This window comes from Phalacrocorax carbo, chromosome 1 (assembly GCF_963921805.1).
Source record: "Phalacrocorax carbo chromosome 1, bPhaCar2.1, whole genome shotgun sequence".
In the NCBI taxonomy this organism is placed as follows: Eukaryota; Metazoa; Chordata; class Aves; order Suliformes; family Phalacrocoracidae; genus Phalacrocorax; species Phalacrocorax carbo.
Genome location: NC_087513.1, coordinates 214,584,404 through 214,602,908, shown reverse-complemented (window position 1 = coordinate 214,602,908; position 18,505 = coordinate 214,584,404). Strand labels below are relative to the sequence as shown.

Below are 18,505 nucleotides of genomic sequence, written 5' to 3'. Positions count from 1 at the left end.
TGTCCCTGGCCAGACCATTCCCTGTCTTACTCCCACTCTGCATGTCCTCACAGGGCCGGTGGGGAAGGATGTTTTCCTCGGTGAAGCCATACGAGAACCAGCGCTACGCCTCCCTGAAGAAAGAGTGTCACAGGCGGAAGCAGCTCTTTGAGGACCCGCTTTTTCCTGCCAATGACGACTCACTCTTCTACAAGTCAAGGATCCAGGGCATCCAGTGGAAGAGGCCAAAAGTAAGTGCGCCCACCCCCTTGCACCTTGACACTGCTTTACACCATCTCTGCTCTCGGGCATCCCTGACAATGCACAGCACAGTGTTCACCAAGGGTGCCAAGCCCCAGCTGACATCTCCTCTCCCCCAGGTTTATTTGCCCAGGATCGGCTTTATGAGCCTCTGGGGTGCCAGGGAGACCTGCTGCACCCAGATCCAAGCTGTTCTTCCCCCAGTGAGGCCCAGGAGCAAAGGAGGCTTTTCTGTGACCCAGTTTGCCCATGCATAAAACAGAGAGATGGTTTGCAGCCAGGTTGGTGATGGATACTCTTGTTAAGCCTGGTTGGTCAAGCAGGCCAAAGGGTGATCGCTGAATACTCTTGGTGGTCCATGTGGAAAGGGAAAAAGAGATAAGCTTTGGGTAGGTGAGATGGTTTTGGGGTCTCTGGGAGGTGGATGGTCTAACCCATCCTTCCTCCCCTGTGCAAAACCGGTGTCCTCTGCAAAAAGCATTCTATGTGTCCTCCACGCTGCTGTGTCTGACATGGAGGCAGGTTGTGGGAAGCTGGGGGTGATGTTGCCCGTCCCTCTTCTGCTGTCCTCGGTGCCTGCCCGAAAGGCAGATCAGGGGCCTGAGGGCACTATGTCTTGGGGAAGCTGTACGCCCTAGTATGGCCATCTGCTTGGGGTTGACCGTGAGGCCAATTCTCTGACTGCTGTGAAGTACCAGGCGTCCCAGGGAGCAGAGATAATTACAACAGGGGAGAGGCAATATCACAGCATCTAATGCACCAGGTCTCCTTCCTTACCCATGGGGAGGAGCAGCCCTTGCTGCCCAGCCCGTGCTGTTTTGGACACAGCTTGGTGGCATTTCAGCGTGGCAGGGTTGCCTGAGCTGCTGTTGTCTTCCTCACCCCCGCCCGCAGCCCAGAAAATCAGCTGGCCTTTCATGAGACAGTGCTGTGTCTGTCTGGGTGAGGCAGTCTCAGGGGGGATGGACAAAAAAGCTTTGTGTGTAGGGTAGGATGGAGCTGAACTGACTCTTTCTTGTGGCAGGAGGGGCTGAGCCCCCCCTAGCACCCCACAGGACCCGTTGTGGGAGGAGGTCTGACTTCCCTCTGCCTTGCCTTGGGCTTTTCCATGCCAGCTCTGTCTGGATGTGGGGTTTATGCAAAGCTTTGCACGTGTTTTAGCTTATTCCCCTTGTCCAATGGAGTGGAAAGATGCTCTGTGCACAGCTGCCTTCAGAAGACAGGGCTCACCACGGTTTGGGCTCATCACGGGGGAGAACGTTAAAACCCCTTGCACGTCCCACATATAGGCAATACCCAAGACTTTCTAAACAACTTTCATTGGGACTAGAGGGTAAGGATGTATTTGACACCCCCTTGCTGTTTTGCATTCAGAGACACACATTAATTCAGCCCCACATCTATTGCCAGAGGGTTGGATGCAGTTGTGGAGGGTCAAAGTTTGCTCGTCTTCTGCTGAGCATCTACGGCTCAGAGCTTGCTGCACAGGACACGAGTGACTCTGGTTATTCAGCTTTATCATGCATAGACTTGTTGGTGCTTCTTTTCAGGAAGCAGGGAGACCTTTTCTGAACTGGTGACCCACCTATTCTCCATCTGCTTTTCTGGCTTTCGGCTCACTTGCAGCCCTTGGTGTTGAGGTATATAGCATCAGCGCTTGCTTAGGAAGACATGAGATCAGCCAGCAAGGCATCATCCTGTTGCTGCCTTGCTCCAGAGAGCATGAGGTCTTTCTAAGAAAGGTTTCTGGACTTCCTGGTCTTCATCTGCATGATGGCATGCTCAGCTAGGTCCAAGCCCATCCCTGCTGAAGCATGGGGTGAATTCAAGCTCTTTCCAACCAGTCAGCTCTGCAGTTTGAAGAGAGGCTCCTTCTGGCGTGGGCTGGCAGTGGGTGCTGGAAGTGGGTCCCGCACACAAGCAAGGTCCTGTGTGCTTAACCGGAGGTGGTCCCTCTTTTGCTGCTTCTGCACCAGACGAAGGGAGCTTTGCCAGCAGTTTCATCACCAGAAGGAGTCCATGCTGAGCAATAGCAGTCTCCCTTATGGCACTGTCTGGTAGGATCGTCTGATCAGACCTGCCTAGCTGCCTGACCACAAAATCACCTCAAAAAAAGAAATTTGAGCTCACATGTGTCCTGGTTACTGCTGAAGTTTCCAGAGGCCTCTTTAGATAAAGGACTTCCCCAGGTTCTTTCCTTTCACTCGTCCATTTTGGCAAAAGCAACTGAATTTCATGGGAGGAACAACTGCTTTGTGCCAGCCAGCCGATGCAAAGTGACATTTTTAGTTGTTGGACCCAATTCTGCCTGAATTCATACCAGCTCTCTAAGGGAGAGACCCCAGCAAAAGGTCCCAACATCTGCAAGAAAACACACACAGTGCAGTTGGCCGTTAGGGATCTTGATATACATCTCACCACTTCGCTGCCTTGCAAGGGAGCTGGGAGAGGGTGCAAGAACCGGCATGAATGCAGTTGTAAAATCCCACGTTTCTCTGAAACAACTGTACACCCGCTGTAGCGGGTCTTGCTGTGTGTCCAGCCTGATGGTCTGCTGCAGAATTAACCGTGCTCTTTCCTACATCTGTAAACTGCTTGGTCTGGTCAGAGTAGGAACAGGACACAGTAGCAACGCTCAGAGGTCGCGGAGGAAGAGCTGGAAGCCACTGTTGGAGGTTGCGTGGGAGAAACTGGGTAGAGTTTTCACACAGAACCATCATCAGCTTCTCCAGTTTAATGCAGTGTTCAGTAAGGTCCAAAATGTCCACAAAGTTCAGATCAACTGCCCTGCTTGTGTGGTAATTGCGCGGCACGGTCATTAAGCCACACTACGTCCCTGCAACATCCCCTTTCTGTTACAACCAGCAAATCTTTCCTTAGGCAATCACATTTTATTTTTGTTTAGAAAAAACAGAGTGATACTCCCAGCTTTTGGCAAGTGCAGTTTTGGGGAATTCCTGACCCTGAAATGGAGTCTGCCAGTCATGGGGACGCTGTCTGCAGGGAGGGGATGGTGTGTACACACCTCTGTTATCTCTCAGGGCCATGGTTTGTTTTGGACAGTTTCAGCTGTAACTGCATGATAAAATGCAAGAGCTCATCACGCCTCAAGCTTTGCTCTGAGAGCAGAGTGGGTGGAGAGTGGAAATAAAAGGCATCAACTATTAAAAACAACTGTTTGCTTTCTCAGAAAGGCTGTTACTTATGATCTATGCAGAGAAATGATACTTAGGAGCTAACTTTTTCAGGCAAAGCCCTTGCATGTGAAGAGTATTTGTAGCAAACTTGGTGGGGTAGTGGGAATGAGCTTTGGCAGAGGCAGGATCTCCTTCTCATGTATTTACTAGTACAGATATAAACCCATCCCTCATGTGCACATCCCTTCTTTCCCAACCAGGACCTGGCCTCATCCTTTCTGTTCCTCTACAAGCTCCCAAGGCTTGAGGTTGCTTTGGCAGGGGGGGAAAAAAAAAAAGCAATCTCTGCAGTGCTCTCCCTCTTGCTTGAGTTTTTTTCTGGGGGGAAAAGAGGAGGCTGAAGGGCTTTGCTGGAACAGGCTGTTCGGGTCAGGCTGTTTTACTTCAACTTCTTCCTGCATCTGGCATTGCAGCCTTTCCTGGAACGTGCTCAGCCTTATTCTTTCCAGCGGGGTGTCCTCCCTCCCTCCCTGCTTTCCCCTGGCCTCTAGCCCTGCTCTGGATGCCAGATCTTTGCAGAGGGAGCAGCTGTTTGAGCCCTCTAATCGGGCTTTGGCTTCAGTGGTTGTTTGCTAGACATCTTGGTGATGCAGCACGGTGAAGCCAGAAAGCTAATTGCTCGAGTGTGTTGGAGGGAGGGAAACCGTAGCATCAGCCTAGGCTAGGAAGGGGTCTTGAAGAGCATTCTTTTACTTCATCCACTTAAAAATGAGACTGGCCGCTCATTGCTGGGCTGAAGTAGTTTTTGGAGCTGGCTAGGGCAGCATCAGCATCTCTTTCTGGCAGCAGTGCTTGGCTATTGCATTAGAAATTAAACCAAGCTTTTTGGACTAAGCCCAAATCCCAGCACCTTGCTTGAAACTCCTTTCCCTTGCGCTCTGCCTGCTACCATATGAAGGAGAAGGAGATCTGTGTGTTCAGGCAAGTAGTACCACCCGTAGAGAAAGTCTTCCTGATCCTCAGGCTCTGGGTTTTGCCGTCCCCGTTTGAGACAGGAATGCTGGCAGTAGTCTGTGCATTGGTGAGCTGGTCTGGGCTTTTGGGAGCTAGGTAAATGGGGAGGGGTGGTACTGAGAAGGGAAGGGAATGGATGAGATGCAGGCTGGGAGGCAGAAATTAGGGGCTATCTGGGGCATCTGCCTATGTCTGTTGATCCTCTGGGAAAAAAAACAGTGATGGCCCAGGGTGGAAGAGGCTCATCTACCCCGTGGAAAGAGTTCCTCTCTTCTAATCCTTACTGCCCCAAACTCTCTTCCTGGGTACAAACCACTTCCAATGATGCCATGGGATTGATAGAGGTTAAATTAGGGTCGTTAGTACCCCTGGGCCTTAACAAGGGCTTGCTTTCTCTCTGCAGCAAGGAGGGCCATGTGGTTCAGTCCACCAGGCGATGACCTGCTGCTGAGACTGGTCACCAGCCAGGACAAATCTGGGCATCACTGTGCTCCTGCGGGAAGCAAGTGAAGCCTGGTAGGAGGCTTAGGCCATGCACAGATGTGATGTTGAGCCACATGAACTGCGTGCTCTGGTCCTTCAGCTCTTGCCAGGGAGCAAGGTTGAGCCTGGAGAAGGTTTTTTTCCTCCCTGTCCCGGGAAGCAGACCAGGCTGCTGTGTGCTGAGTGTTTCCCTGCCCACAGCAGTGTGTCGCAGGACCTTGCAGAAGCACGTCATGGTCTTCCCTAAGATGCAGAGGGGTCGGGACAAGAGATCCCAAAGATTCTTGCAGGGGACCAGGTGGCAACTCAGCGGCGAGCTGCACCAAAGGTGGTGTAACGAGAAGCTGTGGCGAAGCACGAGGGTTTCCAAGCAGGCTGTCGTCACAGTGGCTGGGTGGCTCAAGGTGACGCGCAGTGATGGCTGAACCTGAGCTGCACCTCTGCACTGAGTTCAAGCCTGGCAGTTGCAACCAGAGAAACTCTTTTGGATAAAGTCTACACTGTCCCATCTTCAGGGGAAGAGTTTTGCCCTCAACCCTGTTTCTCAGTATTTTTATCTTTCTCCAGCATTTGCTTGCAAGCGCTGAGTTATCTCTGCAGGAATTGTCAAGGGAGGTCGTCACTGATTAAACAGCACAAAGGCAGATTCTTGCTAAATGGCAATATTATTTTATCTGGGTGCAGACGCAGTGTCATTTGGAGGGGAAGGTCTGAGAGTCAGAGTAGTTTTGGGGGAGGCAGAGAGGCCAGGCATTTTGGGAAGGGTTGTGGGAAGTGGCAGGTCCTAGGGCAGTAGGGCGATGGCATTTTCAGCCTTACAGTGGCACCAGGGAGAGATGCTCTTATTCACAGCCCTGGGTTGTTTTTTTTTTTAAAGCCATGCAAGAGGAATCTTGTTTTAGAAACTGAGAAAATACCATTTTTCAGTAGCCAGTTCCCTCTTGGCCTGACATATATCTAGCCTGACTCGTGTGTAGGCGTTTTGGCCATTATACCCATTGACTCCTGAATTTGATGCTATTGTGTTTGGAGGATGAGATGTTGCAGGATGGAAGAGCATCTATCAGATCCCCTCTTCTTTGTGTCATTAAGCACTTAGCTCCTTTTGCTTGCTGAGTGAGGGTTATACAATCAAACCCCATGGGCTTTTCCTGGAAGGGGAAAGGAGTCAATGAAATAATTCACTAAAAGCAGGACCGGCACTTGCCTGCCTGCAAGTTTCTGCATTAAAAGGTCTTTTACCCAGTGTGTAGCGCAGGCTGGGAAGCTGGCAAAGACACAAGGGTGAAGATAATGGGGAAGACAGAGGTTAAGTTCTTGCTGTTCTTTGCACTGAGAGCTCACCCCAAGCAGGTGCACGGAGGCAGTGAAAATGGTAACAGTCATTAGGAGCAATAACCTCCTGGTGCCCCACCTGGACCTTCTTCTGCCAGAAATACTAACCTCTGGCACCTGCGCTCCTGGGATGTCTTTGCTCAGCTTTTTGCAGTTTTTTGGCCTGTCTCAGGTTTGGTTCTGCCTGAAGGATGCTTATGGTTAGAGCATAGATGCCGTGGCTCCTCTGTGCTGCAGGACGGACTGAGGGATTGTCTCCTCTGAGCAGAGTCTGTCATCTGTCTGCAATCCATCACGGGAGTCGGAGTCCTTCCAGACCTTTACGTTTCTCAGCTTAGGAATTTATGAGCCACTTGCCTGTTAATTTATCTGCCGTTTTCAGTAAAGCCTGGAGCTGATTGCCAGTCTGGTCGCTCCTTGCCAGGAAAGGATTTGGTCACCATTTAATGCAATCTCTGAATTGACCTTGTTCATACGTTTTTAAGCCATTCACTGGTTCCTCCCCATCTTCTCCCCTCAAGGATGGACAAGAGAATTCTTGGTATTATTTATGCTTATTTTAAAAGGTCTCTCCTCTCATGAAATGTGATGCTGACCCTGGCTGCATTCCGGCAGATCTCACCAGATCCTCCCAAGGCCACGGCCCTATGGTGCCCGGCAAACACGCTCTCCTGCTTTGTCCCAGTGAGGATAGGGGGTGATAAGCTGCCCGGTGTGAGTATGGCTCACTGCAGCCTTTGACAAGAAATTAGCCAGCCAGCCTGCTCTGTCCTCAGCATCAGAAGAACATGGCCTTAAATGCAAACTCAACAGCAAAATCAGTGGATTTAGATTCATTGCCTGCTTCTTAACGCAACTGCGCATTGGTGTCCAGCAATTATTGTATTGGTAATGGGGAAGAGCTTAATGGTAGCAGTCAGTGTTGCAGAAAGGGGCCCTGAGCTCTGTGGGTTCAAATCCACCTGGATTTGGCTCTGGGGTACCAGAGAGGCACATTCAGCCTATGGAGCAAGTACAGAGCTAGTTATGCCCTGGATCAGCTCAGGCTTTTAATCTTGGTGCAAGCTAGGAGGTGCTGCACGGCCTGTAAGCTCTAATTTTTGAGCCCTTAGAGAGGATGGGATTTTGGGGCAATTTGCCTGTGTTAAGGGCAGGCTCGGTCCTGCTGGAACAAGTGCCTTTTGCCAAATCTTTTGCAAAGTCCCCTTGCAAAGACTCGATAGGCACAGTGCTGCCGCTTGCAGAAGGAAACTAAAGCATGACGTGAGGTGCGGTAGAGCCAAAGGCTGACTCCAGCTGCTGCCAGAAGTGGTTAAAGAAACAAATAAATAGGAGGAAGCGTCGGTGGGAGGCTGACAGCCGGCGCCACGCTGGCCCTGCGGTTGGAGCAGAAAAGGCGCCGTTTCCTTGGTCTGGTGGATTCGAAGCCAGTGGGATCCGTTGTGGATGCGTCGGCTGATTTTTGCGTAACGAGAGGTCACAGCACTTCCTTGAATTAACTCTCTGTTTAACTAAATTTCACCTGCTTCCTCTAAGCACCATCCAGTTTTATTTTTCCAAGAGAGGAAAATCCACAACAGCTCCAGATCACTTCATCTAACAACCAGTCCCCGCCTCAGGATTTGCATTTTTCTTTTTTTTCTGTTGGGTGTGAATTGGCTTAGCTTCAGCATATGCCCCTTGGATCTTGTGTGCACACTCGCTTGCTTCTGTATTTCAGTTCCCTTTAAATATATGGTAACCCTGTAATGCGTATGAGGTTCAGGCAGAGGGATACCTACACCTGTAAAGAAGCAGGTACAAACCTTCTCTCCATCATCTTTCCTTCTTGCCTCTGGACTGCTGTCCAGTCCAGGAGCATCAATGGGTTGACTGGGAATGAAGAAATGCAGTTAGCATCTGTCTTTGTAAACACCTCAGGGCAAGGGCTTGTCCTTTCCTTGCTGCCAAACTACTGATGCCGTCTGAATTATTTTTAAGGAGCGTTAAAATCTCCAAGTCATCCCTTTTTAAAATAAAACCCCAGCACAATTTGACAGCAAGTGGAATGGCACCGTTTCTCCTCTGAAATATGCAGTTTAACACAAAGACTGTGCAGGTACTTCCCCAAAAGCCCTGCAAAGATTAAAAACCTGTTTATGAAGCAGACTGAGGTGTGTAGTGCAGGGAAGCGTGGCAGGGGGGGATTTTTGCCCTAAGTGGAGGCACTTAGCCCAATGCAATAATTTAGACCTGTGTGTGCTGAAACACTGTGCAAAGGGGGGGTGAGTTCCTTGGGAATCTACTGCCCTGCTTGACCACCCTACCCGTGCCCGTGGCCATCTGTCCCCACCCAGCACGCTCTCTCGCTGCCACAGGTTGTTGCAACCCTATGGACAAACCAGTCTTGAACTGGGGCCCTCATGGGAGTGGAGGAGACTGAAAACCATCCTTGAGAAAGGACAAAGGCTTTAGGTGTTGGCAGTGCACTGGAGCAGAGCACAGGCTCCCAGTAGTTGAGCTCACCAGGACCAAACCTGCTCAGGGGAGTGTCAACCTGTGTGATCTGTTGACCCCTTCACATCCTCATTTGGATGCTCATCTCTGTGAAAACCCACCAGTAGGTCCCTTTTAGACTATCCTTTGGCACGGAAAGCACAGCCAAAAGCAGCACCCCAGGGTGATGCTCTCGTGGAAGTTTGCTAGATGCTCTGGCTTCACCCCCTTTTTGGCCCCGGCTTCCCAGGTGCCCTAAATGAGCTCAGTGCTTCAGCCACTGTTCCCAGTCCCTGTGGGGCAGGGGCAAGCTGGCATTACTTCCCCACCCCTTGAGGCTGGTGGTGTCTCACTCAGATCTCACAAGAAGAAATCAGGTCTGCAAGGACGAGCTGAAACATCTGTCCCCTTCGGGTGATAGCTGGGGCCGGCAGGAGCTGTGTCGACCAACAAGGCAAGAGACTGTAGCCTGGGAGGGGTGACCCGTGTGTTCACACCGAGATGAAACGAAGCATCCTACATCTTTGATATTTCTGGATCTTTGGGAAGAAACCACCACTCATTGATGCATTCCTCCCAGTTCCCCTCCAGGATGGAAAAACCATCTTAATGGAGAGTGGTCGTGGATGCTTAAAGCTTGACTGAGGTCTGATACAAATACATCTGATAGAGTTATGTAAGAATTAATGATGGAAGATGTAAACAGGGTGATTAGTAACTGCAGAAACTAGCTAAAAATCTAACGATAAAGGTGCTTAGCTTGTATACAGCCCCTGTAAACCATGCGGTGAGTTTGTGCTACGTATTGCTGGGAGAGCTTGTGCATGTTCCTGTTGTGGAGCTGCTGCTGCTGTACCTGCATTGTTGTGTCTCTCAGCAAACTGAGCATGAGTTGGACACTTCAAAGTCTTGCCAGGAAATGCTGTGTATTGCTGGTGTTACTGGGAAAGTCGAGCAGGTCAGGAGGAAATCACCGTAGGGAAAAGTGATGTTACTACGGAGAGAGGAAGCTTGCTTGAGTTCAACATCTCTGTGAACTCCTGCAGTTTCATAACTCGAGCCCATGACCTCATGGGAAGATCCCTGCTGGTTGTTAAATACAGGCTTCTTCCTTTCTGGTCAACCACCTCCTCGGAGGTGCCAGCCAGCACCAGCTAATGCTGCGTGCTTACGGCCAACCCTGCTGCCAAGTTCCTCTCCACTTCCTTCTTTCAACAGTGGCAGGAGCTCAGCCTTTTCCTGGTGGTTGAATATTGAATCATTTTCTCTAAATAGTCACCCTTTTTGTCCCTTTTCCCAGCTAACAGAAGCTCATGAGCCCGCATTTCTAGAGGGTGTTTTTCTCATAAAGCGGGTTTCTGTTTGTAAAGCTACACCCAGGGTATGAATAACCAGAATAGGTGTGGGCTGGAAGTCATTACTCTAAATGCCTTAAACTCGTGATAACCTCTTCATTGTCATTGGATAGTCAGGGATTAATTTGGACCGTGGTGGGGTCATGTCCTGGCCTTGGATCGAGGTGCTGCTGTGCTATAAATGTGACACAATCACAAACCAAAGGGTAGTTTCTCGCACTGGAACAGTATGGCTCGGGGAGGTGTGGGAGGTATCCCCATGAAAAGTAGTTAGGAAGTTTTGATCCGAGATATGCACAGTGGAGAGGGGAGGTAATTTTTCTCTGCAGCTTCAGGTTCTTTCTTTTCCCATCAATAACTTTGCTTTTATGATGATTGAAAAGAAAAACCAAACAAACCAACAACAACAACAAAAAAAAAAAACCCTGAATGAATTAGATTCCTAAATCCTGTTTTAAAAGATTGGCTTTTGGTGACACATGGGAACTGGGATTCAGGCACAGCAGTGTTCAGCAGGCGCAAGTGCCAAATCTGAATTATGTCGCTTGGAGGCAGAAACAGTGCAGCCGAGCTCATGGTCACATTAGCTTGCTCCAGGATTTCACAATAGCTCTGTGATGAGTGGGTGGTTTTGGACCATTCCTCCTGAAATACTGTGGTTTCTCACAGCGGGGTTTACTTGCACAGGTTCCTCCCTTCCCACTAACACATCCCCACCACCACGTTCTCCAGGGTGGGGACTGATGGCTCAAAACTGGTGCAAGCTGTGGAATATCCTCATGGCTCAAGCCTGTAGTTCACGGTCCCTCACTTGTACCAATGTGACTGTGAACCTCCCCAAGAACCAAATTGGGGCCTGATGCAGAGAATTTCAAGCCAAAGCAGTTCCTCTGGGTGAGGTTAGACCCCACGACTAGAAGTGCTGGCTGTGGTGAGAGGATGGGCTTTGGAGGGTGGGTGTATTTTAAACCCATGATGCTTCCAAACCAGGGCTGTTCCACACCCTGCAAATCCCTAGCACCATCCCAAAGGAGCTTGGTCAAGGGAGATCCATAGGAGAGCTCAACCCTGGGATATGATGGAGGATGGGGGGACTTGGGAGAAGGTGGCCAGCAGCACTGTGGTGAATCTGTCATAGCGTGTTAAAGTTAAAGCAGCCACGGGAGTTTATAGTTGTTTTTCCTCCTCCACCTCTCTGGTGTAGCTCCCTGGAGCCCATGCCTACATGTACTACGATTTAAGGGAAGGAGATCCTGGGGGAGCCATCCCTGAGAGATGCTGCTTTTGCTCAGTGTCCTCCCCTTCACTTCTCAAGACTAGTTGTGTGCACTTGTAAGGGTCAAGCTGGCTGAGGCAATGCAGCATGAAAAGGAGCCAGGTGACATCAGTTCCATAAAGGAACGATGGCTTGTGCAGTGACCGGACTGTGCTGGGACTTGAAACCAAGAGGGACCTCTTCTGCCTCTGGATGGGGTAACCTGGGGCATGCCATCTCACCGCTCTGGGCATTTCCCTCCCCCACCCCCCCCCAGTTCATCAGCGAGGAGTGTGAAGACTTTCTTGCTTTGGCACCGAGACCTGCAGGTCTCAGGGCTGTCAGGATCCAGGGAGTATTTTTTCTTAGTAGCTTTGCAACCAAACATATTAAAACAACTCACTGTGGGAGAGGCGATCTGGGGAGGGCTGCGTCTGAATGCATGGAGATGCTAAAAGCCAGGCTGTGGTGGCCTCTGCGTCAGTCTTGGCTGGATAGAGACTGAAGAAGTCCTGGGCTGAGTAATGGTGAAGCTTTCCAAGACTGCATCCCTGGAGAGCGTGGGTGGGAGGAATGGGAACGGTGAGCCCAAGGTCTCTGCACTTGTTCCAGTCTCCTTCCCATCCTTCTCACTCCCTGTCTGCTCCTGGGGAGGTGCAGTGCTCTCCAAGTCTCACTGCTTTAAGAGAGACCTCTTTGGTGCCTTTGCACTTTGGATACCTGGAAGATAAAACCGCAGAGGGACCTGTCAAGGCTTCTAAGCCTGCAAATTGACCTTTAGGTCTTGTTCGCCACCATCCCTACTCTTTCTGGTGCCAAAACAAACGGCACAACGTGGTGCTGAGGTACGCAAGCAGAGTCATGGGGTTGGTGGAGAGGGTATTTTTTTGATGCCTCCCTTAACAAGCGAGTCCTGCTTGCTGTGGGTGGAGTCTCCAATGTCCTTTATGGCATGGGAGCTGATAACAGATATAAATGTGTATGCATTGAGATACTCTGGGTCGATTAGCATTAGGGCTGCCTGACTGACCACAAACAGTTTTTTATGGTGTCAATATTTACCAACCAAACCTACCCTTCAGTGTTGTGTGAGGCCGAGCCACTGAGGATATAATTTTAGGGCCCGTAGCGGACAAGGGGTAATGCTTTTAATTTAAAAGAGGGGAGATTCAGACTAGATATAAGGAATAAATTTTTCACAATAAGGGTGGTGAAACACTGGCCCAGGTTGCCCAGAGAAGCTGTGGATGCCCCATCCCTGGAAGTGTTCAAGGCCAGGTTGGACGGGGCTCTGAGCAACCTTATCTAGCGGAAGATGTCCCTGCTCATGGCAGGGGGTTGGACTAGATGGCCTCTAACGGACCCTTCCAACCTAAACCATTCTATGATTCTATGATTACACGGACCCCTGGTTTTCTAAATTCACCTGTTTCTCTTCCCTTCCCTGTGTCACCCTGGTGCAAATTTTTATTTGCCCTTTTTGCAAAATCGCAGCCCAAGGCAGGCACCTGCAACAAGGCAGCGCGGGGACCGGCGTGTTGGCTGTGTCGCTGCTGCTCGCTGTGCTTGGACAACTCGTGCTCTCTTGGCTGTGTGAGTGACATTTAAGACGCAGGATCCTTTTGGTTCCCCATTGCCCAGGAGGGGGGAAGCGCAGCCACGCTAATAGATTAACTTGCTGATTTTGCAAGTCTGTGAAAGCATTGTTCCTGAACCAGCCAGGCTCTGCAATGCAATTAGACTAGTCTGCTCCTTGCAAAATCTTGTTAGCAAAAAGTGGTCCTGGCACGCAGCAGATGTTGCATCTCACAGGGTTGTTTTCTCCCTTTAGCTTTTTCCCTCCCCACAGCTGGCTTGACACAATCCAGATCCCCAGTGAATCTAAAGCTCAGAAACTGGGAAACATTTAGACAGTCACCAGTTATAAAGCCAATTAGAAAGTGATTTGCTCATTACTGCCCTGTGTGGAATTGGCCTAGCTGGAGAAGATGAGGGTGATATTTTCTGGTTTAAATGCATTTGGAAGGAAATTGTGTCTGTTGGGGGAAAGAGCACCAAAGGGGACAGCAGAGGAAAAGCCCACATGCTTTTTGGTGGGAAGCAAAATTACAACACCAAGTGGAAGATAATTGCTCTGATTGGGTCTTTTTACCTTAATGGACTTTAATAACCCAAAGCCGGAGGGAGCAAACTGGCCCATTCGGGGCTCCCATAAACCAGACCTGGTACTTTGGCAATCAGCCTCTCATCAGCACAGGCTTCAAAGTCCTCTCCCAGCCCTGGCTCTGATTTCCACCTCTGTCCCACATCCCTTGCAGGAGGAAGGATATGGGAAGGAGTATATGAATCGCCAGAATTTTGAATAAATACTTTGGTCGTCCCTGTGTTATCAGGCTGTATCTTTCCATAGGACCATTTGCACAGGCTTTCTTTAAGTATGTGTGGAGCTCAGTGGCCATTTCAACAGGTGCTTTGAGGGAGGACAAATCAACTCTGATGGTGTTTAAGATCCTTGTGATCCTCCGAGACAGGTTCTCCTAGTGGGTAAAGATCCATGGATGGCTCTCTTGGCCAAGGTGGAGTTAACAGCAACACACAGAAGCCATAGCTTCCCTGCAGCCATAGCCTTTGGCTGTCCCCCCCCTATTCCTAGCTGTTGACCATCTGTGTCCAGACTAGGAGGAGCCACAACCCGGGAGCTGACTCTGGTGAAATGTAGGACAGGATGGATTCATTGTTTGCTGAAGCCTTGGGTGCCACGGAGTGGTTCGAGCTGGCTCTGTGGTGGCTGATGGCTGAACTCAAAAGGCCCTCAGGGTGTGTGTGGGTGTGCATGTTTTTGTGCTGACCTCTCAGGGTCATGGTGCTGGGAGGGTGACATGGTGTTTGCTTTTTGGAGAAGCGCCCACCTGGGTAAATGTTATTGCTCACCTGGTTTCTGTCTGCTGCACAGTAGGGAGGGGAGGAAACCACGGTGATGACCTTCTGTGATCAGAGCATCTCTGCTTATCTCTTCCTCTTGCACCCACAAACCCCAGGCCCTGTAATTCAGTCTGGCTGCAGAACAAGCTCTTTATCATTTTCGGCTCTGTCTCCAGGAAAAGGAAAACTAAGTTCAATGCTTTTCTCTGCTCTTTTTGACCTAGTTCCCATGGGTGTCTAGTTCATCACCCACCTCTGCATATGGGCATGGTGGTTCATGGCTCTGAGTGTGCTTTGTACCCTGAAGGTGCTCCATCACACCCTGGGGTCCCACTGTGCTCCGTGCAATGCTGGGGGCATTGCAGCCTTGCTGAAGCAGCGCCTTGGTCCCGTGCTCCCACCTCAGTACAGGCAGAGCACCCAGGGAGTGTCATCCCTGTGGATTGAAGGCCATGCAGTCTAGACCAGGGCCAAAATGTGTGAGTGAGAGCTCGGCAGCTTCAGTGGGAACTGAAAAATCCAAGTAATTTAATCTTGAGAAGCTCCAGACTAAGGGATTTGGGAAACCTCTCAGGAGGTTTTGCTGGAGAGACTGAACCACAGATGAGTCTTGCCCTGCTGGGATCAGCTCTGCAGCATTAGAGCAAGGAGACAATGCTGCCTTCCCCTGTGCGAGTGCAGCAAAGGGCCATGAACATCATTAAGGGACTGGAGCATCTGATAAGGGGAGAGGCTGAGAGAGTCGGGACTCTTCAGTCTGGAGAAGAGAAGGCTCAGAGGGAATCTTAACTATGTGCATAAATACCTGATGGAAGGGAATGAAGAAGACAGAGCCAGACTTCTCAGTGGTGCCCAATGACAGGACAGGAGACAGCACAAACTGAAAAACAGGAAATTCCATTTAAGCATGAGAAAAGATTTTTTTACTGTGAGGGTGGTCCAAACACTGGCTTAGGTTGCCCAGGGAGGTTGTGGAGTCTCCATCCCTTGAGACATTCACAACCTGACTGAACATGGTCCTGGGCAACCTGCTCTAGCTGAGCCTGCTTGGAGTAGGTGGGATGGACTGGGTGATCTCCAGAAGTCCCTTCTAACCATAATTGCTTTGGTGATTCTGTGCTTAGGGTCACTGGGAGTCCACTGGGACCGAGCTCAGTCCTACGGCTCGAGGGTGCTCCGTGGTCCTTCTGCAGGGAACCATGGCAGCCCCTCCCTCCCCTTCAGGGTGGACTCCTGGGAAGACCCACTGAGCATTTTGGAATTTGCACAAGTTTTGTGCAGAGGTCATGTGGTGTTTCCTTCCAGCCAGGCCTGTATATTGTGCACGATCACTCCTTCTCCAAGGCCTGATGCATCTCCAGGCACCAGGCATACAAGATCCTGGGTCAAGGGAGAGGCTGTCACCCCCTGCCACAGCAGAGGATTGTGGCACTTAGCAACCTTCGTGCTCCTAGGAAACTTCCAATATAGCTGCAAACTTCCATGGGGTTTTGCACATTATGAGGGAAGGTTATCATGGGCTGATAAGTTATACAGCAAGTGTGTGGTTTCAGCCACAACTACGTTGGACCAAAAGCACCTTGAAAATGCCACATCCAAGTGTGCACCAGAATGGGAAACGCCTACTGCAGCATCTGAAGGGCTGCCTGAACGAATCCTTCAAGAATCATATGCCCTTAGGGACCCATCTGCATTAGTGGGAAGGGAAGCTGAGTCAAATGAGATGAGAATTGTGTTTTGCAGAGGGAGCCTGCCCTGACATGAGCGTTTCCAGCCATGGCACCTTCATTGCTGCCATGGGTCCAAGAGAGTGGGGTCTCATGAGCTACACCCCTTGTCTGTGCCAGGGCAGGCTGCTCTTTTGATGAGTATATAGGGCTTCCCTCTATTAAAATGAGCAATCATGGGGTTTTAATTTGCAAACTCTTTCCTGGTGATGGGGAAATCACAGCTAACCGGCAGCCCTGCTCTTAGGAAAGGTCCCTGAGCATCTGACATCCTCTACCCTATGCTAATTTCTTCCAGGCAGGAAATGTTTTTTCACGCTTTCATGTTCTCCCCTGTCTATGCAATACCAAGTGACTTCTTTTTTTTGGACACTGCAGGTTCACCCATGGGTAGAAAGGGCAGCTGTGGTCCTCAAATGGGGCAAAAACAGTGCCTCTGCCCCTCCAGAGCAGGATCACTAAGAGCTGATCTTGCAGACGTCCTCACCACCAACAGACAGGCAGATGCATCCCCTGCTGCTGGCTGCTTCCTCGGTGGTATGAAAGAGGAGTTAAACCCCACCGCTCCTCTCGCATCCCTGTGCACACTGTGTGATGCTGAGAAGTGCAGGTGGCTCTTGCCGTTGGTGGCTGTCAGCCTGCCTCCCTCTAGCGCTTATCCCAACCTCCTGCAACGCCTGCGGCTGGGAGGGGATTAGTCCTCTCCCTTGGGTTTGATCCCCGCCCAGTTTATGTCTGGATGGAGCTCAGGTTGTTTTTTAGGTGTACGGTGCTGGTGAGTTAGGTGGGAATAGCAGGAGGTGCTTACGAAGCAGCAATTCCTTTTCCTCCCCATGATGGGCAGAGGCAATGCAAGTTCTCATGTGCGAAGTTTGGAGGGAATATGTTATTCTGGGTGCAGCCAGCCTGAAAAACTGGGGGGTGTGGGGGAAGAAGGAAAATCTGTTTTTTTCTTTTCCATCTTCAAATTAAACGTAATAACAAAGGGGAAAAGATCCTTTCAGCTGTCTGTCCCATCTGCCCCCAGCCTCCAGCTGGACATGACCTTCCAAACTGGATTGATGAGGAGAAAAGATTAAAAAAAAAAAAAAGAAAAAAGAAAAAAAAGAGCAGTGTTTCACACGCAGCTTGCTCAACACCCTCTGTTATTTAAGTGCTTTCTTGGCCAGGCTGTAAGTGGGAGTGGGAAGACGGGAGGACTGCCTGGCAGGAGCCAGGCAGAGGAAAGGTGATGTGGTTGGTGCCTGAGTGGTTGGAGGGATGAGCTCACCTCCTAGCTGCGTCCTACCCAAGTTTTTCCGTTCATGGTGCCTGTGCACAATCCACCATGGTGGTCTTGTTGTCAGAATGAACATTTAATCCTCCTAGCCCAGCTGCAAAGCTTTTAGCTCACTGAATTTTCTCCATCTGCTGTGGTAAGGTCTGGAAGGACAGGCTTTCTGGTGAGGGCACTTGGCTTCTTGCAGCCATGGCTGAGCCCTCAATCGGTGTTGAGCTTTCCTGGATGAACTGTCTGATTTGTGCACTGTGATTCCTCATCTAAATGCCTGGCTTTGCCCTGCTCCTGGAGGGTTGTATTTTTGGATGGATCCACAAGTTCCAGTATGGGAAGTGGTGGGTTTGGGTGATGCTTTCATGCTCTCCAGAGCAAAATAAGAGAGGGAGAAGCTTGTAAAGCAGTCACGGAGTAGAGAGAGCTGAAGGGCTTGTAAGAAATAACAAAGAGTGGACTTAGAAGAGGGGGTGGGTCCCTAGGGCTGTACTGGTGTGAAAACATACCATTATCAGCAGGGATAATGATAGTGAAGATGTGCTGATGCTGGAACAGAATAGGCAGTAGGTCTGGCATCACTTTGGCAGTGATGCTGCCTGTATCTTGGTGAGAGCAGAAGGCAGGACAGGGTCCTCCTGTTACCGGTGTGATAAGCAAGGCCTTAAGCTGCAGGTGGGATTTAAATGGAGTCTGTGGAAGAGAGATTTTCCATTGCCAGGAAGCCTCGCTTCTGATTTCCCTGTCTCCTCGCTTACCCGGTGTGTCTGTTTTTCTCGTGTCCCACAGGAAATCTGCGATGATCCACATCTCTTTGTGGATGGGATCAGCTCCCATGACTTACACCAGGGGCAGGTCGGGAACTGCTGGTTCGTGGCTGCCTGCTCCTCCCTGGCATCCCGGGAGTCTCTGTGGCAGAAGGTAAGCCCTTCCCCATGCCATGGGAAAGCCTGTCTTCAACACCTTGGCTTCATGTTGTGTTTGTCCAGTGCAAAAACTGGTTCTTCATGAATGCCTCAGGTCCTGAAAAACTGTTCATGTGCAAAAACATGCCTTAAAGGACTATCTTTCAAGGGGAATTAGTCATCATGCCTGCAGTCACATCACACTCAAACCAAACCCTTGGCCAGTTTCTCCTTGGGCAACAGAATCAAGTCCCATCCTGTCTTCCAGATCCCAAATCTGACCCTCCCTACTCCAAAATAACTTAAAAAATAACAAGAACAAAATTCAGGATGCTCAGCTGCAGTGTTTGGCCCCATTTCCCCAGTTCCCATGGTGTTACCTCTCTT

General features: G+C 50.2%; 1 protein-coding gene across 2 annotated transcripts in view; it reads left to right on the top strand.

Moving 5' to 3' along the window:
- CAPN5 (calpain 5) overlaps window positions 1-18,505 on the top strand; it is a 59,746-nt gene that overhangs the window by 16,094 nt on the left and 25,147 nt on the right. For both annotated transcript variants that reach the window (XM_064441500.1, XM_064441501.1), the window contains exons 2-3: window positions 54-230; window positions 18,003-18,134. In XM_064441500.1, coding sequence (XP_064297570.1) covers window positions 69-230; window positions 18,003-18,134 — 294 coding nt within the window. In that variant the 5' untranslated portion in view covers window positions 54-68. The remainder of the gene's footprint in view (window positions 1-53; window positions 231-18,002; window positions 18,135-18,505) is intronic.